The sequence below is a fragment of the Cherax quadricarinatus genome, chromosome 28, assembly GCF_038502225.1.
Source record: "Cherax quadricarinatus isolate ZL_2023a chromosome 28, ASM3850222v1, whole genome shotgun sequence".
NCBI classification, from domain to species: domain Eukaryota; kingdom Metazoa; phylum Arthropoda; class Malacostraca; order Decapoda; family Parastacidae; genus Cherax; species Cherax quadricarinatus.
In genome coordinates this window covers 30006307-30030852 of record NC_091319.1, presented here as the reverse complement: position 1 = coordinate 30030852, position 24546 = coordinate 30006307, and the positions used below count along the sequence as shown (strand labels likewise).

General features: G+C 42.8%; 1 protein-coding gene across 1 annotated transcript; it reads right to left on the bottom strand.

Moving 5' to 3' along the window:
• Positions 1-236: 236 nt before the first annotated feature.
• On the bottom strand, positions 237-23356 carry LOC128693298 (uncharacterized). Its single transcript, XM_053782908.2, has 2 exons — positions 22507-23356; positions 237-1378 (listed from the first exon to the last, which is right to left on the bottom strand). The coding sequence occupies exons 1-2, from the start codon at positions 23309-23311 to the stop codon at positions 1164-1166; spliced, it is 1020 nt and encodes a 339-aa protein (XP_053638883.1). The 5' UTR covers positions 23312-23356; the 3' UTR covers positions 237-1163.
• Positions 23357-24546: the final 1190 nt, after the last annotated feature.

Below are 24546 nucleotides of genomic sequence, written 5' to 3'. Positions count from 1 at the left end.
TAATACACTGGACAAATAATAATTTTTAAATTTTCTTGGGTAGAATAGTTTGTGGGTGAGTTGTGCAAAGGACTTATCCAAGTTGGGTCGCCGTGCGTCACGTGTTTAACCGTTGTGGGATCTGATAGTGAGGTGCTGGCCAGACCCCTTATATAGCTTCCTTGGATGCTTTACTTTCATAGTTCCTTGATAATGTGAGTAGTCACGAAAGCGCTTGGAATTTCTCTATTCTTTCAGAGTGGTTGTTTTGCATATTTTGAAATCACCTGTATACTGTGATCTTATTGCATATATATATATATCGTGCCGAATAAGTAAATCTGGTCAATTAGCAAGAGCTCATTTAAAATTAAGTCCTTTCAAAAATTTTCTCTTATACATGTAAAAATATATATATTTTTTTCATTTATGTTAATGTAAAAAATCGATAATTTTGTACCATAAGAATCTTAGAAAACTTACCTAACCCTGTTATAACAAACGCACTTTAATTTAGCCTAATCCAACTAAATATATTTTAGATAAATTTACAATAATTTAATAATAAACAAACACAATTAAATATATTGGTTTCGTTAGGTACAGAATGATTATAGCGAAATTATTGCATACACAAATTTTAGCTTCCCTTATTCGACAAGAAGAGCATTGCTATTTAAGGAAACTCTCAAATTTTACCTATAGGCACGACATATATGTGATATACATGATATATGCAATGTTTGACTTACATATGAAGAGTTATTCATGAATTGGAAGGTAAATAGAAAATTAGTATAAATAGTATAATGAGATCAATGCAAGTGAATCAGTTAACAGGCCAAATGTGAATATTATTTACACTTGAGTATATTATGTATGTTAAAAGATAACATAAACTATCTGGTCACAACACAAATCTTGGGACTATCTATATCGAGTCTTAGAAATACGTAGTGTCTTATAATGAAACAAGATACGCTGTAAAATGTATAGAGTGAGATGACTTTAGCTGCTCAGTGTATCACTCAAATCAATTTTAGACTAATCCTACAAGAGCGATTATGCTTGTGGTAGACTCTAGAGATATCGTCTTGCAGCCAGTGTGTAGCCCTCTAACAGGATTCCCTGACAGAGCCGTAAACGCTGATTTCACTATTACGATACGACTCTCTACCCCCCTATTACTTTTCGAAGCTCACACTCTCGTAGTACGAGTACGAATTTCTTCCTTCTTGTAGTTTCCCCAAACTCAGATCATCGTAAATCTGTTCATATGGTAGAGTATTTCTTTCTTCCTGCAGATTTGTCACCACCACGTCGTCGTAGATCGGGCCGTTCCGGTACTTAGACTCGCTATATGATGCTGACGAGTTTGATGTTATTTGTCTATCACCTCCTGAAACAGTTTTCTAATTAATTTCTGTCTTTTGTAAAAATTGTTAAATATCACATGCTCAGTGACATTTATTGCAACACTAGCTACGTTTGACTGATTTACTCAAAAGTTTTGTATCTAATATTCAAGCGACAGAAAAATATAAGACTTATTATCTACAGAAATGGGTTAGTCTAAAGTAATAAAATATATTTTACCGTAAAGAACGTAAATTAAATAGGATAAATGTATCAATAAGCTAAGCAAAACTCAGCAGCTTACCTTCCCATACATTGAGATTTATTAGTATATTAATGGTTAGCGATGCATATCTGATAACCTTTCAGATAGGTCTTAATAATAATAATAATAATAATAATAATAATAATAATAATAATAATAATAATAATAATAATAATAATTTCTACTTGTACATGAAGCGACTTGTACAGTCCTAGCTGACATCAGTGACATACTATATAGAAAGCCCCTGGTTATGAAGAGCATTTCGGGCAACTTAGGTTTGTTTTGGCCCCACACCTTTGGGTGAACCAAAGTCTCCTCCTGGCCTTCTCATTGTGTCTGTCGCCCTTGGGTACAACCCTCTCTTCCGCTTCCTTGTATATTGTTGTCACATATTCCAGTATCTCATTTGCTGATTTCTCTGCTAGTTTACTGTCCCACTGAACCTCGTGCAGGAATTTTTTTCATGCCTGTGTAATTCCCTCTCTTGTAGTTTGGCTTCATTCGTCCCGTCCTTCCTGCTTCTCTCTCAAGTATAGCTATATTATGCATTAGAAGCTCAGAACCACGTGATCACTAGCTCCGAGGGGCCTTTCATATGTGATGTCCTCAATATCTGCACTGCTCAAGGTGAATACTAGGTCCAGTCTTGCTGGTTCATCCTCTCCTCTTTCTCTGGAAGTGCCCCTAACTTGCTGATGCATGAGGTTTTTCCAGTGCCACCTCCAACATCTTAGCTCTACTCGTTTCTGGGCTCCCATGTGACTCCAGGTTTTCCCAGTCGTTTTCTTTGTGACTCATGTCACCTTCGACCAATAGCTCTGACCTGCCCAAATGGGCCCTTTTGGCAACTTCAGCCAGTGTGTCAACCATCTCTCTGTTACACTCATCATATTCTTGTCATGGCTTCCTGCAATCACCAACTTGGAGCCTCCAGTTTGAAGTGTTCCTATTATGTAGTCCCTAGCTTCTCCTCTGCCTCCTCTCTCAAACCCCTCAAAATCCCATTGGTTTTTGATGAGCAGTGCTACTTCTCCACGCCCCTCCCTTCCCTGTTTCCTGTGTCTTACCTGTGTCTTACGATGGCATTTGTTATCATTCCTGAGAGCATGGGTTCTGTGAGGGGTATGATGTTTGGTAATGCTTCTGTGATTCTTTCGTGCTACTCCTCCCACTTATACAGTATACCATCAGTGTTGGTGTATCATACTTTCAGTTTCCTCTCCAACACTGTATTCTGGGGGGTTTTGGGGGTGGGGGTGAGGGTCCTGGCAGGGTGCTATGGGAGTCTACTACATATTGTGGGGTTAGGGCTCTGAGTGTGGGGTGTGGTTTGTGTTGGAAGAGTGTGTTTGGCTGCAGGGTTCTGAGGGTGTTTGTGTGCTCTACTCCGCCCGACTCTGGTTGTTCTCCTCTGACTTAGTTTTGTCTCTCTTTCTTGGCTCTTTCGTCTCTGTGTCTTCTCCCTCAGCTGTTGTCATTCTGTCCTCATTCTGTCGAAGTCTAGGAGCCCCCTCCGGTATGTTGTTGATTCCATTAGCCGTTTCTGTCTTGAAAATCAGTTTGATTAGCCGATTTCTCTCCTTCGAGAAACTCCCCTATTCTCTGAAAATTTATTAACTCAGACATGTCCTCCTCTCCAGTGCCATAATTTTTTTCAATCTCTTGTCTTTTTTTATTGCCATCTTTCACTATACGTTTTCCCTTCACTCTCCTGAAGCCTGGGAATGAAGATTGACCTCTCCCTCTCCTTCTCTCACTGCTTTTCCCTATGCATCTCTGGGTCCCACTTATACATAGCCATCACCTCCTTTATTATTTCCTGTACCTCATGGTGGCCTGGAAGTGCCTCTGCATGGGGCCGGTCTCCTTCACCTCTCATACACCTGTTCTCCTCTCACATACTGCTGTCCCTGTGCCCAACAGTGTACCCTCTTCGTTCCTCGACCTCTCCTGGCGACCTGTTAGGGCCTCACTGCAAGTTTTGTCTCGTTTCTTTCCTTTGGACGCCTCGTTTACTATTGGAGTACCTGCTCCAGATGCCATGGCCCCTCTTGTTGTTGGCATATTTACTTCATCTTCTAGGATCCATATCTTGGCTTCTGCAGCTTTAGCTCGCAATTCCCACCTCTTTGCCTCCATCCTCTTCTCCATTCTTTCGGTAAGCTCGTCTAGTTTGCTTTCCCACACTTGGTCCATTTATTCCTAGAGCTCTTCCAACCACTCTTCCTTCTCAGGCCCATCTTCCTCTTGTCCTCTGAGTCTCCGACTTCCCAACCGAGGCCTCATTTTCTGGTTATGTGTGTGTGTGTGTGTGTATGCGTGTGTGTGTTGTAGTTGCAGGGGTCGAGTCATAGTTCCTGACCCCGCCTCTTCAGTGGACGCTAGTAGGCCACTCTTCCTGCTCCATGAACTTTATCATACATCCTCTTAAAGCTATGTATGGATCCTGCCACCACTACATCACTTCCCAGACTATTCCACTTCCTGACAACTCTGTGACTGAAGAAATACTTCCTAACATCCCTGTGATTCATCTGAGTCTTCAGCTGGAACATCCTGTCTCTATCCACCTTGTCGAATCCCCTCAGTATTTTATGTCTTTATCATATCCCCACTATCTCTCCTGTCCTCCAGTGTCATTAGGTCGATTTTCCTTAACCTTTTCTAGTAGGACATGCCCCTTAGCTCTGGGACTAGTCTTGTTGCAAATCTTTGCACTTTCTCTAGTTTCTTTACATGCTTGGCTAGGTGTGGGTTCCAAACTGGTGCTGCATACTTCAATGTAGGCCTAATGTACAATGTGTAGAGGGTCCTGAATGATTCCTTATTAAGATGTCGAAATGTTGTTCTTAGGTTTGCTAGGCGCCTGTTGATGTGCGCCTGGTTGATGTGTGCCTCAGGTTATACACACCCCAAGATCCTTTTCTTTGAGTGAGGTTTGTAGTCTCTGGCCCCCTAGGCTGTATTCCGTTTGCTATCTTTTTTGCCCTTCCCCAATTTTCATGACTTTGCACTTGGTTGGGTTGAACTCCAGGAGCCAGTTTCTGGACCAGACCTGCAGGCTGTCCAGATCCCTTTGTAGTTCTGCCTGGTCCTCGTCCTATTGAACTCTTCTCATCAGCTTCACATCATCTGCAAACAGGGACACCTCTATTCCTTCCGTCATGTTGTTCACAAATACCAGGGACAGCACCGGTCCTAGGACTGACCCTGTGGAACCCCACTAGCTGTTGCCTTCCTGACAGGTATTCCCTAATTCTTTGCAGTGCCTTCCCTGATATCCCTGCCTCATCCTCTAGCTTTTTCATTAATTTCCTGTGTGGGACTGTGTCAAACGTTTTCTTACAGTCCAAAAAAAAGTGTGTGTGTGTGTGTGTGTGTGTGTGTGTGTATGTGTGCGTGTGTGTGTGTGTGTGTGTGTGTGTGTGTGTGTGTGTGTGTGTGTGTGTGTGTGTGTGTGTTTGCACTCACCTAATTGTTGTTGCAGGGGGTCGAGACTCAGCTCCTGCCCCGCCTCTTCACTGATCGCTACTAAGTCCTTTCTCTCTCTGCTTCCTGAGCTTTGTCATACCTCGTCTTAAAGCTATGTATGGTTCCTGCCTCCACTACATCACTTGCTAGGCTATTCCACTTCCTGACGACTCTGTGACTGAAGAAGTACTTCCTAACATCCCTTTGATTCGTCTGAGTCTTCAGCTTCAATTCTGACCCCTTTTTTCTGTTTTGCCTCTCTGGAGCATCCTGTCTCTGTCCACCTTGTCTATTCCACGCATTATTTTGTATGTTGTTATCATGTCTTCCCTTACCCTCCTGTCCTCCAGTTTCGTCAGTTCGATTTCCCTCAACTTTTCTTCATAGAACATTCCCCTGAGCTCCAGAACTAGCCTTGTTGCAAATCTTTGTACTTTTTCTAATTTCTTGACGTGCTTGACCAGGTGTGGGTTCCAAATTGGTGTTGCATACTCCAGTATGGGCCTGACTTACACAGTGTACAGTGTATTGAACGATTCCTTATTAAGGTATCGGAACGCTATTCTCAGGTTTTCCAGGCGCCCATATGCTGCAACCATTATTTGATTGATGTGTGCCTCCGGAAACGTGCTCGGTGTTATGGTCACCCTAAGATCTTTCTCCTTGAGTGAGGTTTGCAGCCTTTGTCCACCTAGCCTATACTCTCTTTGCGGTCTTCTTTGCCCTTCCCCAATCTTCATGAATTTGCATTTGGCAGGGTTGAAATCGAGAAGCCAGTTGCTGGACCATGTGTCTAGCCTATCCTGCTCTCTTTGTAGTCCTGCCTGATCCTCATTCGATTTAATCCTTCTCATTAGCTTCACATCATCTGCAAACAGGGACACTTCAGAGTCTATCCGTTCCACCATGTCATTCACATATATCAAAAATAGCACTTGTCCTAGGACTGACCCCTGTGGTACCCCGCTCGTCACAGGAGCCCACTGTGATACCTCATCACGTATCATGACCCGTTGTTGCCTCCTTGTCAGGTATTCTCTGATCCATTGCAGTGCCCTTCCTGTTATACGTGCCTGATCCTCCAGCTTCTGCACTAATCTCCTGTAAGGAACTGTGTTGAAGGCCGTCCTGCAGTCCAGGAAAATGCAATCAACCCACCCCTCTCTCTCGTTTCTTACTTCTGTTGCCTTGTCATAAAACTTCAGAAGGTTTGTGACACAGGATTTGCCTTCCTTGAATTTGTGCTGGTTGTTGTTCATAATCGTGTTTCGTTCCAGGTGCTCCACCACCCTCCTCCTGATAATCTTCTCCATGACTTTGCATACTATACACGTCAGAGACACTGGTCTGTAGTTTAGTGCCTCGTTTCTGTCTCCTTTGTTAAAAATGGGGACTACATTTGCAGTCGTCCATACCTCAGGTAGTTGCCCGGTTTCAAGGGATGTATTGACGATTGTGGTTACTGGTTAGTTCCCCACCTTCTTTCCTCAGCCTGATCAACTGGTCTTTGACTGTTGCCTTCTTCCTGATGTGGCTGTACAGCAGTTTCGGGTCTGACTTGACTTTCGATGCTATGTTATTTTCATACTGTTGCTGGGCCTCCCCCCCCTTACCTGTGCATACTCGTTCCTGGCTCTTCGACTAATCTCCGTAATTTTCCTGTGTTCTTCTCCTTCTGTACTTTTTCCGTGCTATATTGCACATGATTTTTGCCTCCCTACACAGTCGGGTAAACCAGGGGCTCGTTCTAGTCTTCCCATTATTTCTGTTGCCCTTGGGAACAAACCTTTCCTCTGCCTCCTTACATTTTGTTGTTACGAATTCCATCATTTCATTTACCGACTTTCCTACCAGTTCTCTGTCCCACTGAACCTCTTGCAGGAAGTTCTTCAAACCTATGAAGTCCCCTCGTTAATAGTCTGGCTCTTCCCGTTCGTCTCCTGTTACCCTCTCCACTTGTAGCTCTACTATGTATTCAAAGCACAGAACCACGTGGTCACTAGCTCCTAATGGTCTCTCATATGTGATGTCCTCAATGTCTGGAGGTTTTCCAGTACCACATCCATCTTCTTGGCTCTCCATGTTTCGGGACCCCCGTGTGGTTCCAGGTTTTCCCAATCGATCTCCCTGTGATTGAAATCGCCCATAACCAGTAACTTTGCTCTGCTCAAGTGAGCTCTTCTTGCCATCTCAGCCAGTGTGTCCACCATTGCTCTGTTACTCTCTTTGCATACCTCTCTTGGCCCCCTACAGTTCTGTGGTGGATTATACATCACTGCAATGACTATCTTGTGCTCCGGAGACTGAAGTGTACCTACTATGTATTCTCTTCTTCCAATCTCTTCCATGCCTCCCATTTCCTCAAATTTCCATCGGTGTTTTACGAGCAGTGCAACCCCTCCTCCCCCTCTGCTCTTTCTGTCTTTCCTCAGGATCTGATATCCTGGTGGGAAGATTGCATCTGTTATTGTCTCAGTGAGTTTCGTTTCTGTAACGCAATGATGTCTGGGGACTTCTCATTGATTCTTTCATGCCACGCCTCATATTTGTACATTATGCCATCCACATCTGTGTACCAAACCTTCAACTTCTGTTCCAAAACTGTGGTCCTGGGTGGATATTGGGGTGGGGAGAGCAGGAGCCCTGTCGGGGGCCTATAGGGGGTTGTGGTGGGGGTAGAGTTCCCATAGGGGGTTGCTGTAGGGTTGGGGGTTTGTGGTGTGGGGGGTGGGGACAGAGGGATTGGTGTGTGATTGTTGGCTTAGATTGTTCAGTTGTCTTGGGGTTGTCGTGGTTGGAGTCCTTCTGTAGGTGTTTTTATGGGGTGAGTTTGCCCTTCTACCTGTGTCTGGGTTATTCTGCTTCTCTCTGTCTCTTCCTCCTAATCCTATTTTCATTTTCGCACTCTCTCTTTCAGTATCCTCCTTTCCTCTTGCGTTCTGTTTCAGTCGAGTTGATTCTGCCTTGAAAATTACTTTGAGAGGCTGCTTCCTTCGCCTTGCGAACCACCCAGTTCTCCAAAAATTTGCCACCTGGGTCATGTCACCCTCGCTTATTGCCTTCATGATATCTTCAATCGCTTTTATCTCCTCCTGTTTTCTGTCCTCGTGTGTGTGTGTGTGTGTGTGTGCGTGTGTTAGTTACCATTTTGTCCTAGGCACATGTCGATTAGACACTAGGCCTGTTGTGTGTGTGTAGGTGTGTAGGTGTGTAGGTGTGTAGGTGTGTGTGTGTGTGTGTGTGTGTGTATGTGTGTGTGTGTGTGTGTGTGTGTGTGTGTGTGTGTGTGTGTACTCACCTAATTGTGGTTACAGGGGTCTAGACTCAGCTCCTGGCCCCACCTCTTCACTGAGTGCTACTAGGTCCTCTCTCCCTGCTCCATGAGCTTTATCATATTTCATCTTAAAGCTGTATGGTTCCTGCCTCCACTACCTCACTTGATAGGCTATTCCACTTCCTGACTACTCTATGACTGAAGAAATACTTCCAAACATCCCTTTGATTCATCTAGGTCTTCAACTTCCAATTGTGGCCCCTTGTTTCTGTGTCCCCTCTCTGGAACATCCTGTCTCTGTCCACCTTGTCTATTCCATGCAGTATTTTGCATGTTGTTACCATGTCTCCCCTAACCCTCCTGTCCTTCAGTGTCGTCAGGCCGATTTCCCTCAACCTTTCTTCGTAGGACATTCCCCTTAGCTCTGGAACTAACCTTGTCACAAACCTTTGCACTTTCTCTAATTTCTTGAAGTGCTTGATCAAGTGTGGGTTCCAAACAGGTGCTGCATACTCCAATATGGGCCTGACGTACATGGTGTACAGTGTCTTGAATGATTCCTTACTAAGGTATCGGAACGCTATTCTCAGGTTTGCCAGGCGCCCATATGCTGCAGCATTTATCTGGTTGATGTGTGCTTCCGGAGACGTGCTCGGTATTATGCTCACCCCAAGATCTTTCTCCTTGAGGAAGGTTTGCAGTCTTCGGCCACCTAGCCTATACTCCGTCTGCAGTCTTCTTTACCCTTCCCCAATCTTCATGACTTGGCATTTGGCGGGGTTAAATTCGAGAAGCCAGTTGCTGGACCAGGTGTCCAGCCTATCCAGGTCTCTTTGGAGTCCTACCTGATCCTCATCTGATTTAATTCTCCTCATTAACTTCACATCATCTGCAAACAGGGACATTTCTGAGTCTAACCCTTCCATCATGCCATTCACATATACCAGAAATAGCACTGGTCCTAGGACCGACCCCTGAGGGACCCCGCTCGTCACAAATGCCCACTGTGATACCTCATCACGTACCATGACGCTTGTTGCCTCCCTGTCAGGTATTCTCTGATCCATTGCAGCACCCTTCCTGTTATATACACCTGATCCTCTAGTTTCTGCACCAATCTCCTGTGAGGAACTGTGTTGAAAGCCTTCTTGCAGTCCAAGAAGATGCAATCAACCCACCCCTCTCGCTCATGTCTTACTTCTGTTACTTTATCATAAAACTCCAGTAGGTCTGTGACACAGGATTTGCCTTCCATAAAACCATGCTGGTTGGCATTTATACTCTTGTTCCGTTCCAGGTGCTCCACCACTCTCCTCCTGATAATCTTCTCCATTAATTTGCATACTATGCACGTCAGTGACACTGGTCTATAGTTTAGTGCCTGTGTGTGTGTGAGTGTGTGTGTGTGTGTGTGTACTCACCTATTTGTACTCACCTATTTGTGGTTGCAGGGGTCGAGTCACAGCTCCTGGCCCCGCCTCTTCGCTGATTGCTACTAGGTCCTCTCTCTCCCTGCCCCATGAGCTCTATCATACCTCGCCTTAAAACTATGTATGGTTCCTGCCTCCACCACATCACTTTCTAGACTATTCCATGTCCTGACTACTCTATGACTGAAGAAATACTTCCTAACATCCCTTTGATTCATCTGAGTCTTCAACTTCCAATTGTGACCTCTTGTGTCTGTGTCCCATCTCTGGAACATCCCTTCTTTGTCCACATCGTCTATTCCGCGCAGTATTTTATATGTCGTTATCATGTCTCCCCTGACCCTCCTGGCCTCCAGTGTCGTCAGGCCGATTTCCCTCAACCTTTCTTCATAGGACAATCCCCGTAGCTCTGGGACTAGTCTTGTGTGTGTGTGTGTGTGTGTGTGTGTGTGTGTGTGTGTGTGTGTGTGTGTGTGTGTGTGTGTGTGTGTGTGTGTGTTTGTGTGAATAAGTGTGTGTGTGCATGCGTCTGTGTGCTTGTGTGTGTATGTGTGTGTGTGTGTGTGTGTGTGTGTGTGTGTGTGTGTGTGTGTGTGTGTGTGTGTGTGTGTGTGTGTTTGTGCACGTGTATGTGGGTGTGAAAGAGAGAGAACTGGAGAGGGGGAGAGGGAAAGAGTGGTGAGGTGTGTGCTGGGGGAGAGATAGAGAATGGAAGAGTAAATGAGATGTGTGTGTGAGGGAAAGAGAGAGGGAGAGAGACTAGGGGGGGAAGAGAGAGGGAAGAGAAAGAGAAAGGGAGGAGGATGAGATGAAGAAGAGAGGGAGAGAGAGGGAGAAACAGAGGAGAAAAGAGAGAGGAGAAAAGAGAGAGGAGAAAAGAGAGAGAGAGAGAGAGAGAGAGAGAGAGAGAGAGAGAGAGAGAGAGAGAGAGAGAAGAGAAAAGAGAGAGAGAGAGACACCCCTCAACCTATAACAGGAACATGAACAAGCAAGCCTGTAGGTATATGAGCGAAATTCAAATGTGGGCCATTTCTAAATGGGAGGCTGACAAAAAAAGAAAATTGGCGTCAGGCAGAGTGAGCTCCAAAACCTGGTAGTCCTTGGTCAAGTACAGACAGGGTTATCTTCCTGATGAACTTACTCTACCTCTAAATCGAGAGGATGGAACCACCTCTATTAATAATCAGGAGAAAGACGACCTTTTTTGTCGAACACTTTCCTGCATGCAGGAAATTTCCTAATCAAGCGAGGGAGCCTCTTTGGCTAGCTGCAAGAACTGTGTCAGAGCTGTCAGTGGTGCAATAAGGCAGGAGGAGCTATATCTTCTTAAATCGATGGACCAAGAAAAAGTTGTGAGCCCAGACAAGCTGAGCCCAAGATTGCTGAGTAGATGTGCAGACCAGTTAGCAGCACCTATAACTCGCATCTTTCAGCACTGCCTAGTGCAATGTAAATGGCCTTCTCTGTGGAAAGAGGCAAATGTAGTCCCTGTTCACAAAAAGAAAAGCAGACTATATATCAGTAACTACAGACCAGTATCACTCCTGTCAGTGGTCACGTGTGGTCATACCTGTCCTGAGCTGTCTGGGTATTAGCGTGGGGTGTTACCGAGCACCATGGTTTGTTGTAGTGTTTTAGAATCTCAGGCTAAAGTGTTGAAGAAGGAAGTCCTACTTCTTCAGGAGGAAAATAGGAGGCTGCAGCTTCATCTAGATGGGTTTGGGAGTGAGTGTGAGATAACTGGTGCTGATAAGGAGGAAATGGTTACCACCAGTGAGAGTGGCAGCCGCTTTAAGTGGCAAGTGGTTCACAGTTCAGGAAGAAGGAGGATAAAGAGTGTAAATAAAGAAGATATGAAGGAAGGAAATCGATTCTCTGTTCTCCAAGACGAGTGTACTTCAGTGATTAGTGAGGTTAAAGGTACCTCTGACTCCCCTGCTAATCAAGGTAAGAGTATTCTGATTGTGGGAGACTCTCAGGTAAGATATATGGACCATGCTTTCTGTAACAGAGATAGAAAAGTCAGACAGAGGGTGTGCTCCCTGGAGCTGGTGTTGGTGATGTAGTCATCAGGTTGGATAATATTATGTTAGGTAATGGGAACAAGCCCATTATCTGTCTTAGTGATGGTGGAAATGACATAGGGAAGAGAAGGAAACAGGAGCTACTGGATAAGTACAGGTCAGCCATAGAAGTAGTCAGGTCTAAGTGTGGGATCCCTGTCATATGTAGCATCTTGCCTAGAAGGGGAGTGGGCAATGAATGGATGTCTAGTGCAATTGGTATACATTGCTGGCTAGACGGGTACTGCAAGGAACTTGCAATCCCATTCATTGATAACTGGAACAAATTCTATGGCAAACATGATATGTATGCAAGGGGTTCATCTCTCTAGGGTTGGAGTGGTTGCATTAGCCAATTCGATTGAGGGGGTAATTGATGACTTGTCTAAGACTTTAAACTGATAGATTATAGAGGTATAAGTGTTTGTGGGAAACAATCAGGCTGCATTATTACTGTTGGAAACAGCAGATATTACCAGGATACTTCAGTGATATGTTTAAAAGACAATATTCAAAATAAAGTTCCTAGTAAAGGCGAAGCTATTGATCAACAAACAAAGAGAGATAGTAGAGGGCAACGAGTGACTAGCTCCCTGAAGGTTTACTATACAAACAGTAGGAGTCTAAGAAATAAGATAGATTAGCTAAGATTACTCGCAAGTGCAGGTAATATAGATATTACTGCTATAGCAGAGACCTGGCTCAACTTGAAGGATAGAGAAATGCCTTCTAAATGTAGCATACAGGGTTTTAAACTATTCCACACAGATAGGGTCAACAGCAAGGGTGGTGGAGTGCCGATAAGTCAGAGATAATTTAAATTGTTGTGTTAGACACGATATGAGATTAGAAACATCGTACACAGAACCTGTTTGACTACAGTTTCTTGAGGGTCGTGAAAAATTAATATTGTGTGTGATAGAGAGTGAAGTAAACTGCTATGGGATGAAATTCATGAGGCATCTAGATATGAAAATGTTGTGTTAATGGGAGATTTTGACTTCAGACAAATAGACTGGAACAACTTGACAGGAAATCTTGTGTCTAGTGACTTTCTTGATACAGTTCAGGATTGCTTTTTAAAACAGTTTGTGACAGAACCAGCTAGAGGAAGCAATTTGCTTGACTTGGCTCTTGCCAACAAAGATTCACTAATTAATAATCTTGAGGTTAATGATGAGCTTGCAAAAAGTGATCACAAATCACTTAGTTTCAATATATCATGGAATTTCTCAGTAAACTGCAATCAAGTCTTTGTCCCAGACTTCCGCTTGGCCGATTTCATGGGACTGAAAAATTACCTTGGTGGGCTAAATTGGGATGATCTGACTATGGGTCAGGTAGCTGGTGTTGGCTGCTAATATGACGTTTTTCAGAGCATGCTTCAAGCTGCTCAGTCAGCTTTTGTTCCGAGTAGGGAAATTAGATCCAACAAAAATTATCCCAAATGGATGAACAATAGATTAAAATATCTCATTAGTCAAAAGAGAGGCATTTTTAGGCGTATCAAAAGAGGGGATGGGCAGTTAAGAAATCAATATATTCAGTTAAAGAGAGAAATAAAAAAAAGGAATAAGAAAAGCAAAAAGGAATCATGAGGTTAAGGTCGCAAGGGATTCGAAGACTATCCCAAAAGGGTTCTTTCAGGTATACAGAAGTAAGATTAGAGACAAGATAGGCTCACTTAAGAGTAACTCAGGTCAGATCACTGACAGTGATTAGGAAATGAGTGAAATTTTCATTTCATACTTCCTCTCAGTTTTTACTCAGGAAGATACTGGAGAAATGCCAGAAATAATAAATTATGTAGAACAGGGCGATAATAAACTATGCACGATTGCAGTAACTAGTGACATGGTCCTCAGACAAATAGAGAAATTAAAACCTAATAAATTCCCAGGCCCTGATGAACTGTTTGCTAGGGTTTTAAAGGAATGTAAAGAGGAACTTAGCAAACCTTTCTCTAATCTTTTCAACATAACACTACAAACTGGCATAGTGCCTGATAAGTTGAAAATGGCAAATATAATACCTATTTACAAGGCAGGTGACAGGTCCTTGGCTTCGAACTATAGACCAATAAGCCTTACCTACATAATGGGAAAATTTATGGAATCAATAATTGCCGAGGCAATTCGTAGCCATCTTGATAGGCATAAATTGTCAAATGAATCTCAACACGGTTTTACTAAGGGACGTTCCTGTCTTACGAATTTACTAACTTTTTCACTAAGGTGTTTGAGGTGAATGGTTCACAGAACCGACACGTTGATAAATTAGACACATGTGCAACTCTTGGGTATTTTTATTAAGGAAACGTTTCGCCACACAGTGGCTTCATCAGTCCATACACAGAAGAAGTTTGAAGAACAGGAGGAGAATGAGGTAATCAGTCCCTCAAGGTTAAGGGACTGATTACCTCATTCTCCTCCTGTTCTTCAAACTTCTCCTGTGTATGGACTGATGAAGCCACTGTGTGGCGAAACGTTTCCTTAATAAAGATACCCAAGAGTTGCACATATGTCTAATTTATCAACGTGTCGGATTTCTGAACCATTCATCTACAATCCTGTCAGACACTGCAACTTCTTGGGATCTTAATACTTGGGAATTCTTCGCTTGCCTAACCCTTGGGCACGACCTACTTCCACATTGGGCAAATGTGACACCACCAACTACTGCTGCACCTCTCCTGCCTACGGTTTATAAGCTTCTCCGCTCATATGCCGTATTCTATTCAAGATTGATGGACTGACCACATCGACTCAAGGTTGAGGGACTGATTACCTCATTCTCCTCCTGTTCTTCAAACATCTCCTGTGTATGGACTGATGAAGCCACTGTGTGGCGAAACGTTTCCTTAATAAAGATACCCAAGAGTTGCACATGTGTCTAATTTATCAAGGTGTTTGAGGAGATAGATCATGGTAATGAATATTGTGTATAAGGGCTTCAGTAAGGTTTTCGATGGAGTTCCACATCAGAGACTTTTGAGGAAACTTAAGGCGCACGGAATAGGAGGAGAAATTTTTTCTTGGTAGAGGCATGGTTGACAAATAGGCAGCAAAGAGTTTGCATAAATTGGGGGAAATCAGAATGCTGGCACGTCACGAGCGGTGTTCCACAGGGGTCACTGTTGGGCACCTTGTTGTTCACAGTCTAGATAAACGACATAGATGAGAGAATAAATAGCGACAGTGGTGACCTGTACTTAACTCAGTGGTGACCTGTGAAGAAGTGTCGTGTGTACTCTCCGTGGACTGAACCAAGATGCCCTCCGTCGAGCAACTTGACCAGCAGCTTAAGGAAGAATTGAGGGTAGCGAAGATGGAGATTCGGCGATTGACTGAGGAAAACAAGAGGATTCGTAGTAGTCCTCCAGTTTTGAGTCCTCAGGTCAAGAAGGGAACGTGGTCATTGGCTGGACAGCATGGGACGAAGCTGACGATCAAGAAGACGAATGGAAAGGTAGAAACAATGAAGAAGAAAGAGACTGCTGTGGAAACATCTAATGCATTCTCTGTGCTACCCGACGAATGTGAGTCAACTACTGGAAACGTCACGACGAATGACACCGAGGAAGGTAAGAATATTGTTGTTGTTGGGGATAGCCAGGTTAGGTACATGGATAGGGCGTTCTGCTTGAAGGACAGGAGTAGGAGGCAGAGAGTTTGCTTTCATAAGAACATAAGAACATAAGAAAGGAGGAACACTGCAGGAGGCCTGCTGGCCCATACTAGGCAGGTCCTTTACAATTCATCCCACTAACAAAACATTTACCCAACCCAATTTTCAATGCTACCCAAGAAATAAGCTCTGATGTGAAAGTCCCACTCAAATCCAACCCTTCCCACTCATGTACTTATCCAACCTAGATTTGAAACTACCCAAAGTCCTAGCCTCAATAACCCAACTAGGTAGACTGTTCCACTCATCAACTACCCTATTTCCAAACCAATACTTTCCTATGTCCTTTCTAAATCTAAACTTATCTAATTTAAATCCATTACTGCGGGTTCTCTCTTGGAGAGACATCCTCAAGACCTTATTAATATCCCCTTTATTAATACCTATCTTCCACTTATACACTTCGATCAGGTCTCCCCTCATTCTTCGTCTAACAAGTGAATGTAACTTAAGAGTCTTCAATCTTTCTTCATAAGGAAGATTTCTGATGCTATGTATTAATTTAGTCATCCTACGCTGAATGTTTTCTAACGAATTTATGTCCATTTTGTAATACGGAGACCAAAACTGAGCTGCATAATCTAGGTGAGGCCTTACTAATGATGTATAAAGCTGCAGTATGACCTCTGGACTTCTGTTGCTTACACTTCTTGATATAAATCCCAGTAATCTATTTGCCTTATTACGTACGCTTAAGCATTGCTGTCTTGGTTTAAGGTTGCTGCTCACCATAACCCCCAAGTCCTTTTCGCAATCTGTATGGCTAAGTTCTACATCATTTAATTTATAAGTACTAGGGTTATGGGCACTCCCAAGCTTCAGAACCTTGCACTTATCTACATTGAACTGCATCTGCCACTTTTCTGACCAAGAATAGAGTTTGTTTAAATCCTCCTGAAGTTCCCTAACATCTACGTTTGAATCAATTATCCTACCTATCTTTGTGTCATCGGCGAATTTGCTCATATCACTAGTAATTCCCTCATCAAGATCATTGATATATATTATAAACAACAATGGGCCCAAGACTGATCCCTGTGGAACGCCACTTGTTACAGATCCCCACTCGGATTTAACCCCATTTATGGACACTCTCTGCTTCCTGTCAGTGAGCCATGACTCGATCCACGAGAGCACTTTTCCCCCAATGCCATGAGCTGCCACTTTCTTTAACAGTCTATGGTGCGGAACTCTATCAAAAGCCTTACTAAAATCTAAGTAAATAATATCAAATTCTTTATTGTGGTCAACAGCCTCAAAAGCTTTACTGAAGAAAGTTAATAAATTAGTTAGACAAGACCGGCCTCTTGTGAATCCATGCTGGGGCTCGGATGGAGGATTTTGTTAGCCGGCTTGACAACATCATGAACGGTAATGGGATCAATCCTATTATCTGCCTCAGTGCTGGAGGCAGTGATGTAGGCAAGCGTAGAAGTGAGGATTTAGTTAAAAGGTTCGGGACAGCAATAGACATAATTAGGAAGAAGGGGGGGACGCCCTGTTATATGTGGCATTTTGCCAAGAAAGGGTGTTGGAAATGAATGGTTGTCCAGAGCAATTGGTATTAATTGTTGGCTGGATAAACACTGTAAGGATAATGGAGTACCATTCATTAACAACTGGAACATCTTCTGTGGCCGAAATGACATGTATGCCAGGGATGGGGTTCACTTATCCAGGGCAGGTGTGGGTTTTCTTGCTAGCTCAGTTGAGGGGGTTGTTAGGACTTTAAACAAGAATTAGTTAGAGGTATGGGTTTAGAAATGATAAATAATGAGTATGGATATATTGACTTATGCTCTGATATTAAGAATCTTAATAGTAACTGTCATGGAATAACTCTGGGTAACGATAATTTCAGAAATTGTGTAAAAACAAAGATGAATAGGAAAAATGTGCAGAAGAAAAAACATATGGTATTTTATGCTAACAGTCGAAGTGCAAGAAATAAGATTAATGAACTACGTTTTGTAGCATGTGCTGGGAACTTTGATGTCATTGCATTAACTGAAACCTGGTATAATTTAAAGAGTCGGGATATGATTGCTGAGTGTAATATTCAAGGGTTTAAGCTCTTCTATGTGGATAGATGTGATGGGAAGGGGGGAGGAGTTGCATTATATGTTCGAGAAAATATTAACTGTTGCATAAAAACAGGTATAAAAATAGAAGGAACACTAACAGAATCTCTTTGGGTAGAGTCTGTAGAGGGTCAAGAAAAACTAATTCTAGGTGTAATCTACCGACTTCCAGGCTTGGATCACGATAGAGGGAGACTTCTTTGGGACGAAATTGCTAGGGCTTCTAGACACAATAACATTGTGATAGTAGGGGATTTTAACTTTAGTCAAATTGACTGGAATTCTTTGACAGGTAATCTAGAATCCAGTGACTTTATGGAAACAGTTCAGGACTGTTTTCTGAAGCAGTATGTAACAGAGCCTACCAGGGGTAATAATTTGCTAGACCTAGTCTTGTCAAATAAGGAAACACTAGTAAATTATCTGGAGATCACTGAAGAGCTTGGCGCAAGTGATCACAAATCCATCACTTTTAGCATTAACTGGGAATGCAAGAATAATGATAATACAGTAAAAATCCCTGATTTTCGTTCTGCCGATTATAATGGACTTAGGGAACACGTGTTTAATCTTGACTGGAGTTATCTAGCTAATGATTTTATTGACGATGATCATACTTATGATTATGAAGGGATCTGCTTTTATGGTTGTTTTCTTAATAATGTACACCGTGCCCAGAGTATATACATTCCCCAGAGAGAAATTAGGTCTAATAATAACGATCCAAAATGGGTTAACAGGAGGCTAAAACATCTATTAGTGGAGAAAAGGGGAATTTATAGGCGCATCAGAAGAGGAGAGGTTAACCTTACTGACCAATATGTTCAGCTTAAAGGAGAAATAAAAATGGGGATTAGAAAGGCTAAACGTGACTATGAAATTAGAGCTGCTGATGATTCAAAGACTAATCCAAAGGGGTTCTTTCAAGTGTATAGGACGAAGGTGAAGGAAAAAGTAGGACCTCTGAAAATTGGGAATGGACAGCTGACGGATAATGAACTGGAAATGTGTTCCTTACTTAATGACTATTTTTTGTCAGTTTTTACACATGAAGATGTAAATGAGATTCCAATAATTAACAATTATTTAGTTCCTGATGAATTTAAATTAATTAACATTACTGTCACGAGGGACATGGTTATTAAACAGATTGACAAACTGAAGCAAAATAAGCCCCCGGGACCCGATGAGCTGTTTTCCAGGGTACTTAAGGAATGCAAGATGGAGCTTAGTCAGCCATTAACGAGTGTGTTTAATGCGTCCATCCTTACCGGTGTTGTGCCAGAGTTGTGGAAGATGGCTAATGTGGTTCCTATATTCAAATCAGGGGATAAGTTCGTTCCTTCAAATTATCGTCCAATAAGCCTGACATCTATAGTGGGCAAGTTATTAGAATCAATTATAGCTGATATTATTAGAAGTCACCTTGAAGAGCATAACTTGGTAAATGAATCTCAGCATGGATTCACGAGAGGTCGTTCCTGCCTGGATTGTAAAGGACTTGCCTAGTATGGGCCAACAGGCCTGCTCCAGTGATCCTCCTTTCTTATGTTCTTATAAACAACAACTGGCCCAAGACTGATCCCTATGGAACGCCACTTGTTACAGGTTCCCACTCGGATTTAACCTCATTTATGGACACTCTGCTTCCTGTCTGTGAGCCATGACTCGATCCACGAGAGCACTTTTCCCCCAGTGCCATGAGCTGCCACTTTTTTTAACAGTCTTTGGTGCGGAACTCTATCAAAAACCTTACTAAAATCTAAGTAAATAATATCAAATTCTTTATCGTGATCAACAGCCTCAAAAGCTTTACTGAAGAAAGTTAATAAATTAGTTAGACAAAAACGGCCTCTCGTGAATCCATGCTGAGTATCATTAATCAAGCTATGCTTATCGAGATGGCTTCTTATAATCTCAGCTATAATTGACTCTAGTAATTTGCCTACAATTGAGGTCAGGCTTATTGGGCGGTAATTTGACGGTAACGACTTGTCCCCTGCTTTAAAAATAGGAATTACATTAGCCATCTTCCACATATCAGAAACTACACCTGTTTGAAGAGATAAATTAAAAATATTAGTTAATGGTTCACAGGGTTCCATTTTGCATTCCTTAAGAACCCTTGCAAAAAGCTCATCAGGACCCGGCGACTTATTTTGCTTCAGTCAGTCTATTTGTTTCATAACCATTTCACTAGTAACTGTGATGTTACCTAATTTATCTTCTTCAGGCCCACTATAAAAATTAATTACTGGAATATTGTTAGTGTCTTCCTGTGTAAAAACTGAGAGAAAATAATTATTTAAAATCGAGCATATTTCATTCTCTTTGTCAGTAAGATGCCCATAGTTATTTTTAAGGGGACCTATCTTATCTCTAACTTTCGTTCTATAGACCTGGAAAAAACTTTTTGGGTTAGTTTTCGAATCCCTAGCAACTTTAATTTCATAGTCCCTTTTAGCTTTTCTTATCCCCTTTTTAACGTCTCTCTTAATGTCAATATACTGATTCATAAGATGACCCTCACCTCTTTTGATACGCCTATAAATTCCTTTCTTATGCCCTAGTAGATATTTCAGCCTATTATTCATTCATTTTGGGTCATTTCTATTTGATTTAATTTCTTTATCCGGGATAAACGTTCTTTGAGCAGCATGTATAGTGTTCAGAAAACTGTCATATTGATAGCTCTCTTCGTTACCCCAGTCAACAGATGATAAGTGTTCTCTAAGCCCATTGCAATCTGCTAAGAGAAAATCTGATTTAATTTTTCTCATTAACTTTACATCATCTGCAAACAGAGACACTTCTGAGTCTATCCCTTCCGTCATGTCATTCACATATAGCAAGAATAGTTCTGGTCCCAGGACTGACCCCTGTGGGACTCCGCTCGTCACAGGCGCCCACTGTGATACCTCATCACGTTCCATGACTCGCTGTTGCCTCCCTGTCAGGTATTCTCTGATCCTCTAGCTTCTGCTCTAATCTCTTGTGAGGAACTGTGTCGATCCTTTAGCTTCTGCACTAATCTCTTGCGAGAAACTGTACCTGATCCTCTGGCTTCTGCACTAATCTCTTGTGAGGAACTGTGTCGAAGGCCTTCTTGCAGTCCAAGAAAATGCAATCAACCCACCCCTCCCTCTCATTTCTTACTTCAGTTACCTTGACATAAAACCCCAGTAGGTTTGTGACACAGGATTTACCCTCCATGAATCGATACTGGCTGTCGTTTATAACCTTGTTCCATTCCAGGTGCTCCTACACTCTTCTCCTGATAATCGTCTCCATGACTTTGCATACTATACACGTCAGTGACACTGGTCTATAATTTAGTACTTCGTTTTTGTCTCCTTTCTTAAAGATGGGGCCGCCTTCCATTCCTCAGGTAGTTGCCCAGTTTCAAGGGATGTGTTTACGATTGTGGTTAGTAGCACACAGAGTGTCTGCTCCCTCTCTAAGGTCCCACGGAGAGATATCCGGTCCCACCGCCTTTGAAATATCAAGGTCACTTCTCCCCCTCCTCCTCGGTTGAGTATATTTCATCCAACACTTGTTGGTATATCGTTTGTTGGTGTACCCCTCTTGTTTGTTTTCCCAGTGTCCCTTCAGCCTCCACTGTAAATACTTCCTGTATTCTCGTGTTGAGCTCCTCACATACTTCTTTATCGTTTCTTGTGATCTCCTCACCTTCTTTTCTCAGCCTGATTACTTGGTCCTTGACTGTTGTTTTCTTCCTGATGTGGCTGTAAAGCAGTTTCGGGTCAGACTTGATTTTCGATGCTATGTTGTTTTCGTACTGCCGCTGGGCCTCCCTCGTTTCTGGCTCGTCTACTAATCTGTTTATTTTCCTGGGTCCTTTGCCTTCTGTACTTTTTCCATTCTCTAGCGCACTTAATTTTTGCCTCCCTACATCTTCGGGTAAACCAAGGGCTCATTCTGGTCTTCCCATTATTTCTGTTACTCTTGGGAACAAATCTTTCCTCTGCCTCCTTGCATTTTGTTGTTACGTAGTCCATCATTTTGTTTATTGACTTTCCTACCAACTCTCTTTCCCACTGAACCCCCTGCAGGAAGGTTGTCATACCTGTGTAGCCCTCCCTTTTGAAGTTTGGCTTTTCTCTTTCTATTCCTGTTACCCTCTCTACTTGTAGCTGTACGATATATTCAAAGCTCAGAACAATGTGGTCACTAGCTCCAAGGGGCCTTTCATATGTGATGTCCTCGATGTCTGAGCTACTCAGGGTGAACACAAGGTCCTGTCTTGCTGGTTCATCCGCCCCTCTCTGTCTGGTAGTGTCCCTAACATTTTGGTGCATGAAGTTTTCCAGTACCACATCCATCATCTTGGCTCTCCATGTTTCGGGACTCCCATGTGGCTGTGTGTGTGTGTGTGTGTGTGTGTGTGTGTGTGTGTGTGTGTGTGTGTGTGTGTGTGTGCGTGCGTGTGTGTGTGTGTGTGTGTGTGTGTGTGTGTGTGTGTGTGTGTGTCTGTATGTGTGTGTGTGTGTGTGTGTGTGTGTGTGTGTGTGTGTGTGTGTGTGTGTGTCTGTCTGTCTGTCTGTCTGTCTGTCTGTCTCCCTGTCCATCTGTGTATCTGTCAGTCCGTGTCTGTGTGTGCTTTCGTAAGCATGTGTATGTATTTGTGTGTTTGAGTGTTTTTTTTTTTTAAGAACTTGTTGACTGTTTTATTGAAAATAATTCAAAATACTCTCTAGATCAACAATTGATTCAAGATGGGGACGACTAAGTCAGTAAATAAATATACCAGGGATGATTTATTTCTTCAGTTACGATCAATAGAATAATTTAATGAACAAATCCATGAAGAATGATTTATGCTTTATTTACGATCAAGGCGATAATTCAACAAATCTAGAGTAAAAGGCTTGCTAACCTCGTTTTCGACGATAAACGACGACTACAACGATAACTGCACCGATGACAATGGCCAATGTGATGAATGTAACAACTCCAGCTGTTGTTTGTGCGGAGACATCAGATGGAGTGAAGAGGCATTCATTGGTCCTCCAATAATACCTTCCCATGACAGACACTTCTAAGCTCTGGAACCTACCGAATAGGCGCACGTTTGTTCCCTTAGACATAGAACAAGAGTCTACTGTCACATTAATAATCCATGTATTTAAGATAAGTAGCCTGAACTCTTGCGCACTGAATTCAAGTTTGTACCATCGATTTGTCTCGTTTATACAAAGTGCTGCTTTGGTAAACGTTAAATATTGTTCTCCAGTGTTCATTGTCAACAGTACTTTTAAATACTCAAAGTCTTCCTCGGGATACAGGAAAACAATACCATGTGTGTTATTGGTATTAAAATTGTTTTTTGAATTATTATTGGCTTGAACGGCATCTTGCAAACATTCATTTCTCTGTGACACAGATCTTTGCTGACGATTCTCTCTCGGGAAATTTCCTGATTTTCCTGTACCTTTTTTGATATTCAAAGGCTGATATTGCTCGGTGATTCTGGATAACACAGGCACGCTGGCAATTAATGAGGACGGCATCCTTGAAGAGAACGGAGGTGCAGTGTGTTTCATTACTGATGAAAGGGCTACATCAGATGTAGGGGGTGATAAAGGATATCCTAAGACGAGGGCTATCAGGAACAACTGCCACAGAATCACACACGCCTTCGGGAGCTCTTTGCCCATTCCAGAAGAACTATAACACGTCATCGAACCTATACAACAGTGACACAAACCAGACTGAGCCGGGTGAAACGTAACTGTCTCTGGCCTACTGCTTCACGCTTGTGACATTTACGAGTAAAATGTTTTCCCTTCCTGTCTATAATGATAAGCTGATGAGTCAGTGTTTTCTTTTTCAAATTGTTTTGTGTTTCTCTGGGCTAGTAATTCATTCATTAACTACTACGCTCTTTTAACTTTCTTTTTCTCATACTCGTTCTTTTCGTAAGCAGGCCTGAACGGGGATCAGTGGGACAGAGAACTGGCAGGGAAGTCAGTAAACGAGATGATGGAATATGTGACAATATGCGAGGAAGCTGAGGAGAGGTTTGTACCCAAGGGTAACAGGAATAACGAAAAAGCCAGGATGAAACCGTGGATCACCAAAAGGCTCCGGAATGCCTAAACCAAGTGTGCTAGGGAATGGAAGAAGTATAGAAGGCAACGGACCCAGGAGAATAAGGAAAGCAGTCGTAGAGCCAGAAATGAATATGCACAGGTAAACAAGGTGACCCAAAGGCTATACGAGAATGACATAGCAGTGAAAGCCAAATCTGACCCAAAGCTGTTGTACAGCCACATTAGAAGGAAAATAGCAGTAAAGGACCAGGTGATCAGGCTGAGGAAGGAAGGAGGGGAGGTCACAAAAATCTCGGCGAAGTATGTGAGGAGCTCAACATGAGATTCAAAGAAGTGTTCACAGAGGATAGAGAAGGGCCTCCAGAAAGGCGGAGAGGTGGGGTACACCATCAAGTGTTGGACAAAATACATACAACCGAGGAAGAAGTGAAGAGGCTGCTAAGTGAGCTAGATACTTCAGAGGCGATGGGGCCGGATAACATCTCTCCGTGGGTCCTGAGAGAGGAAGCAGAGACGCTTTGTGTACCACTAACGACTATCTTCAACACATTTATTGAAACATGGCGACTAGCGGAAGTATGGAAGGCAGCAAATGTAGTCCCAATTTTTAAAAAAAGAGACGGACACGAAGCATTAAACTACAGACCAGTGTCACTGACGTGTAGAGTATGCATGGTCATGGAAAAAATTAGCTGGAGAAGAGTGATGGAGCACCTAGAAAGGAATGAGCTTATCAACGACAGCCAGCACGGTTTCAGAAACGGGAAATCCTGCGTCACAAATGTACTGGAGTTCTATGACAGGGCAACGGAAGTAAGACAAGAGAGAGAGAGGGTGGGTAGATTGCTGGAGGACAAGGCAGG

Excerpts from the sequence above, each read along its gene's own strand:
- LOC128693298 (XM_053782908.2), bottom strand. The coding sequence starts at position 23,311 with ATGACGTGTTATAGTTCTTCTGGAATGGGCAAAGAGCTCCCGAAGGCG. Across the intron at positions 1,379-22,506 it reads CGTTTATCGTCGAAAACGAG|GAGGTGATAGACAAATAACA; the intron begins GTTAGCAAGCCT and ends AAACTGTTTCAG.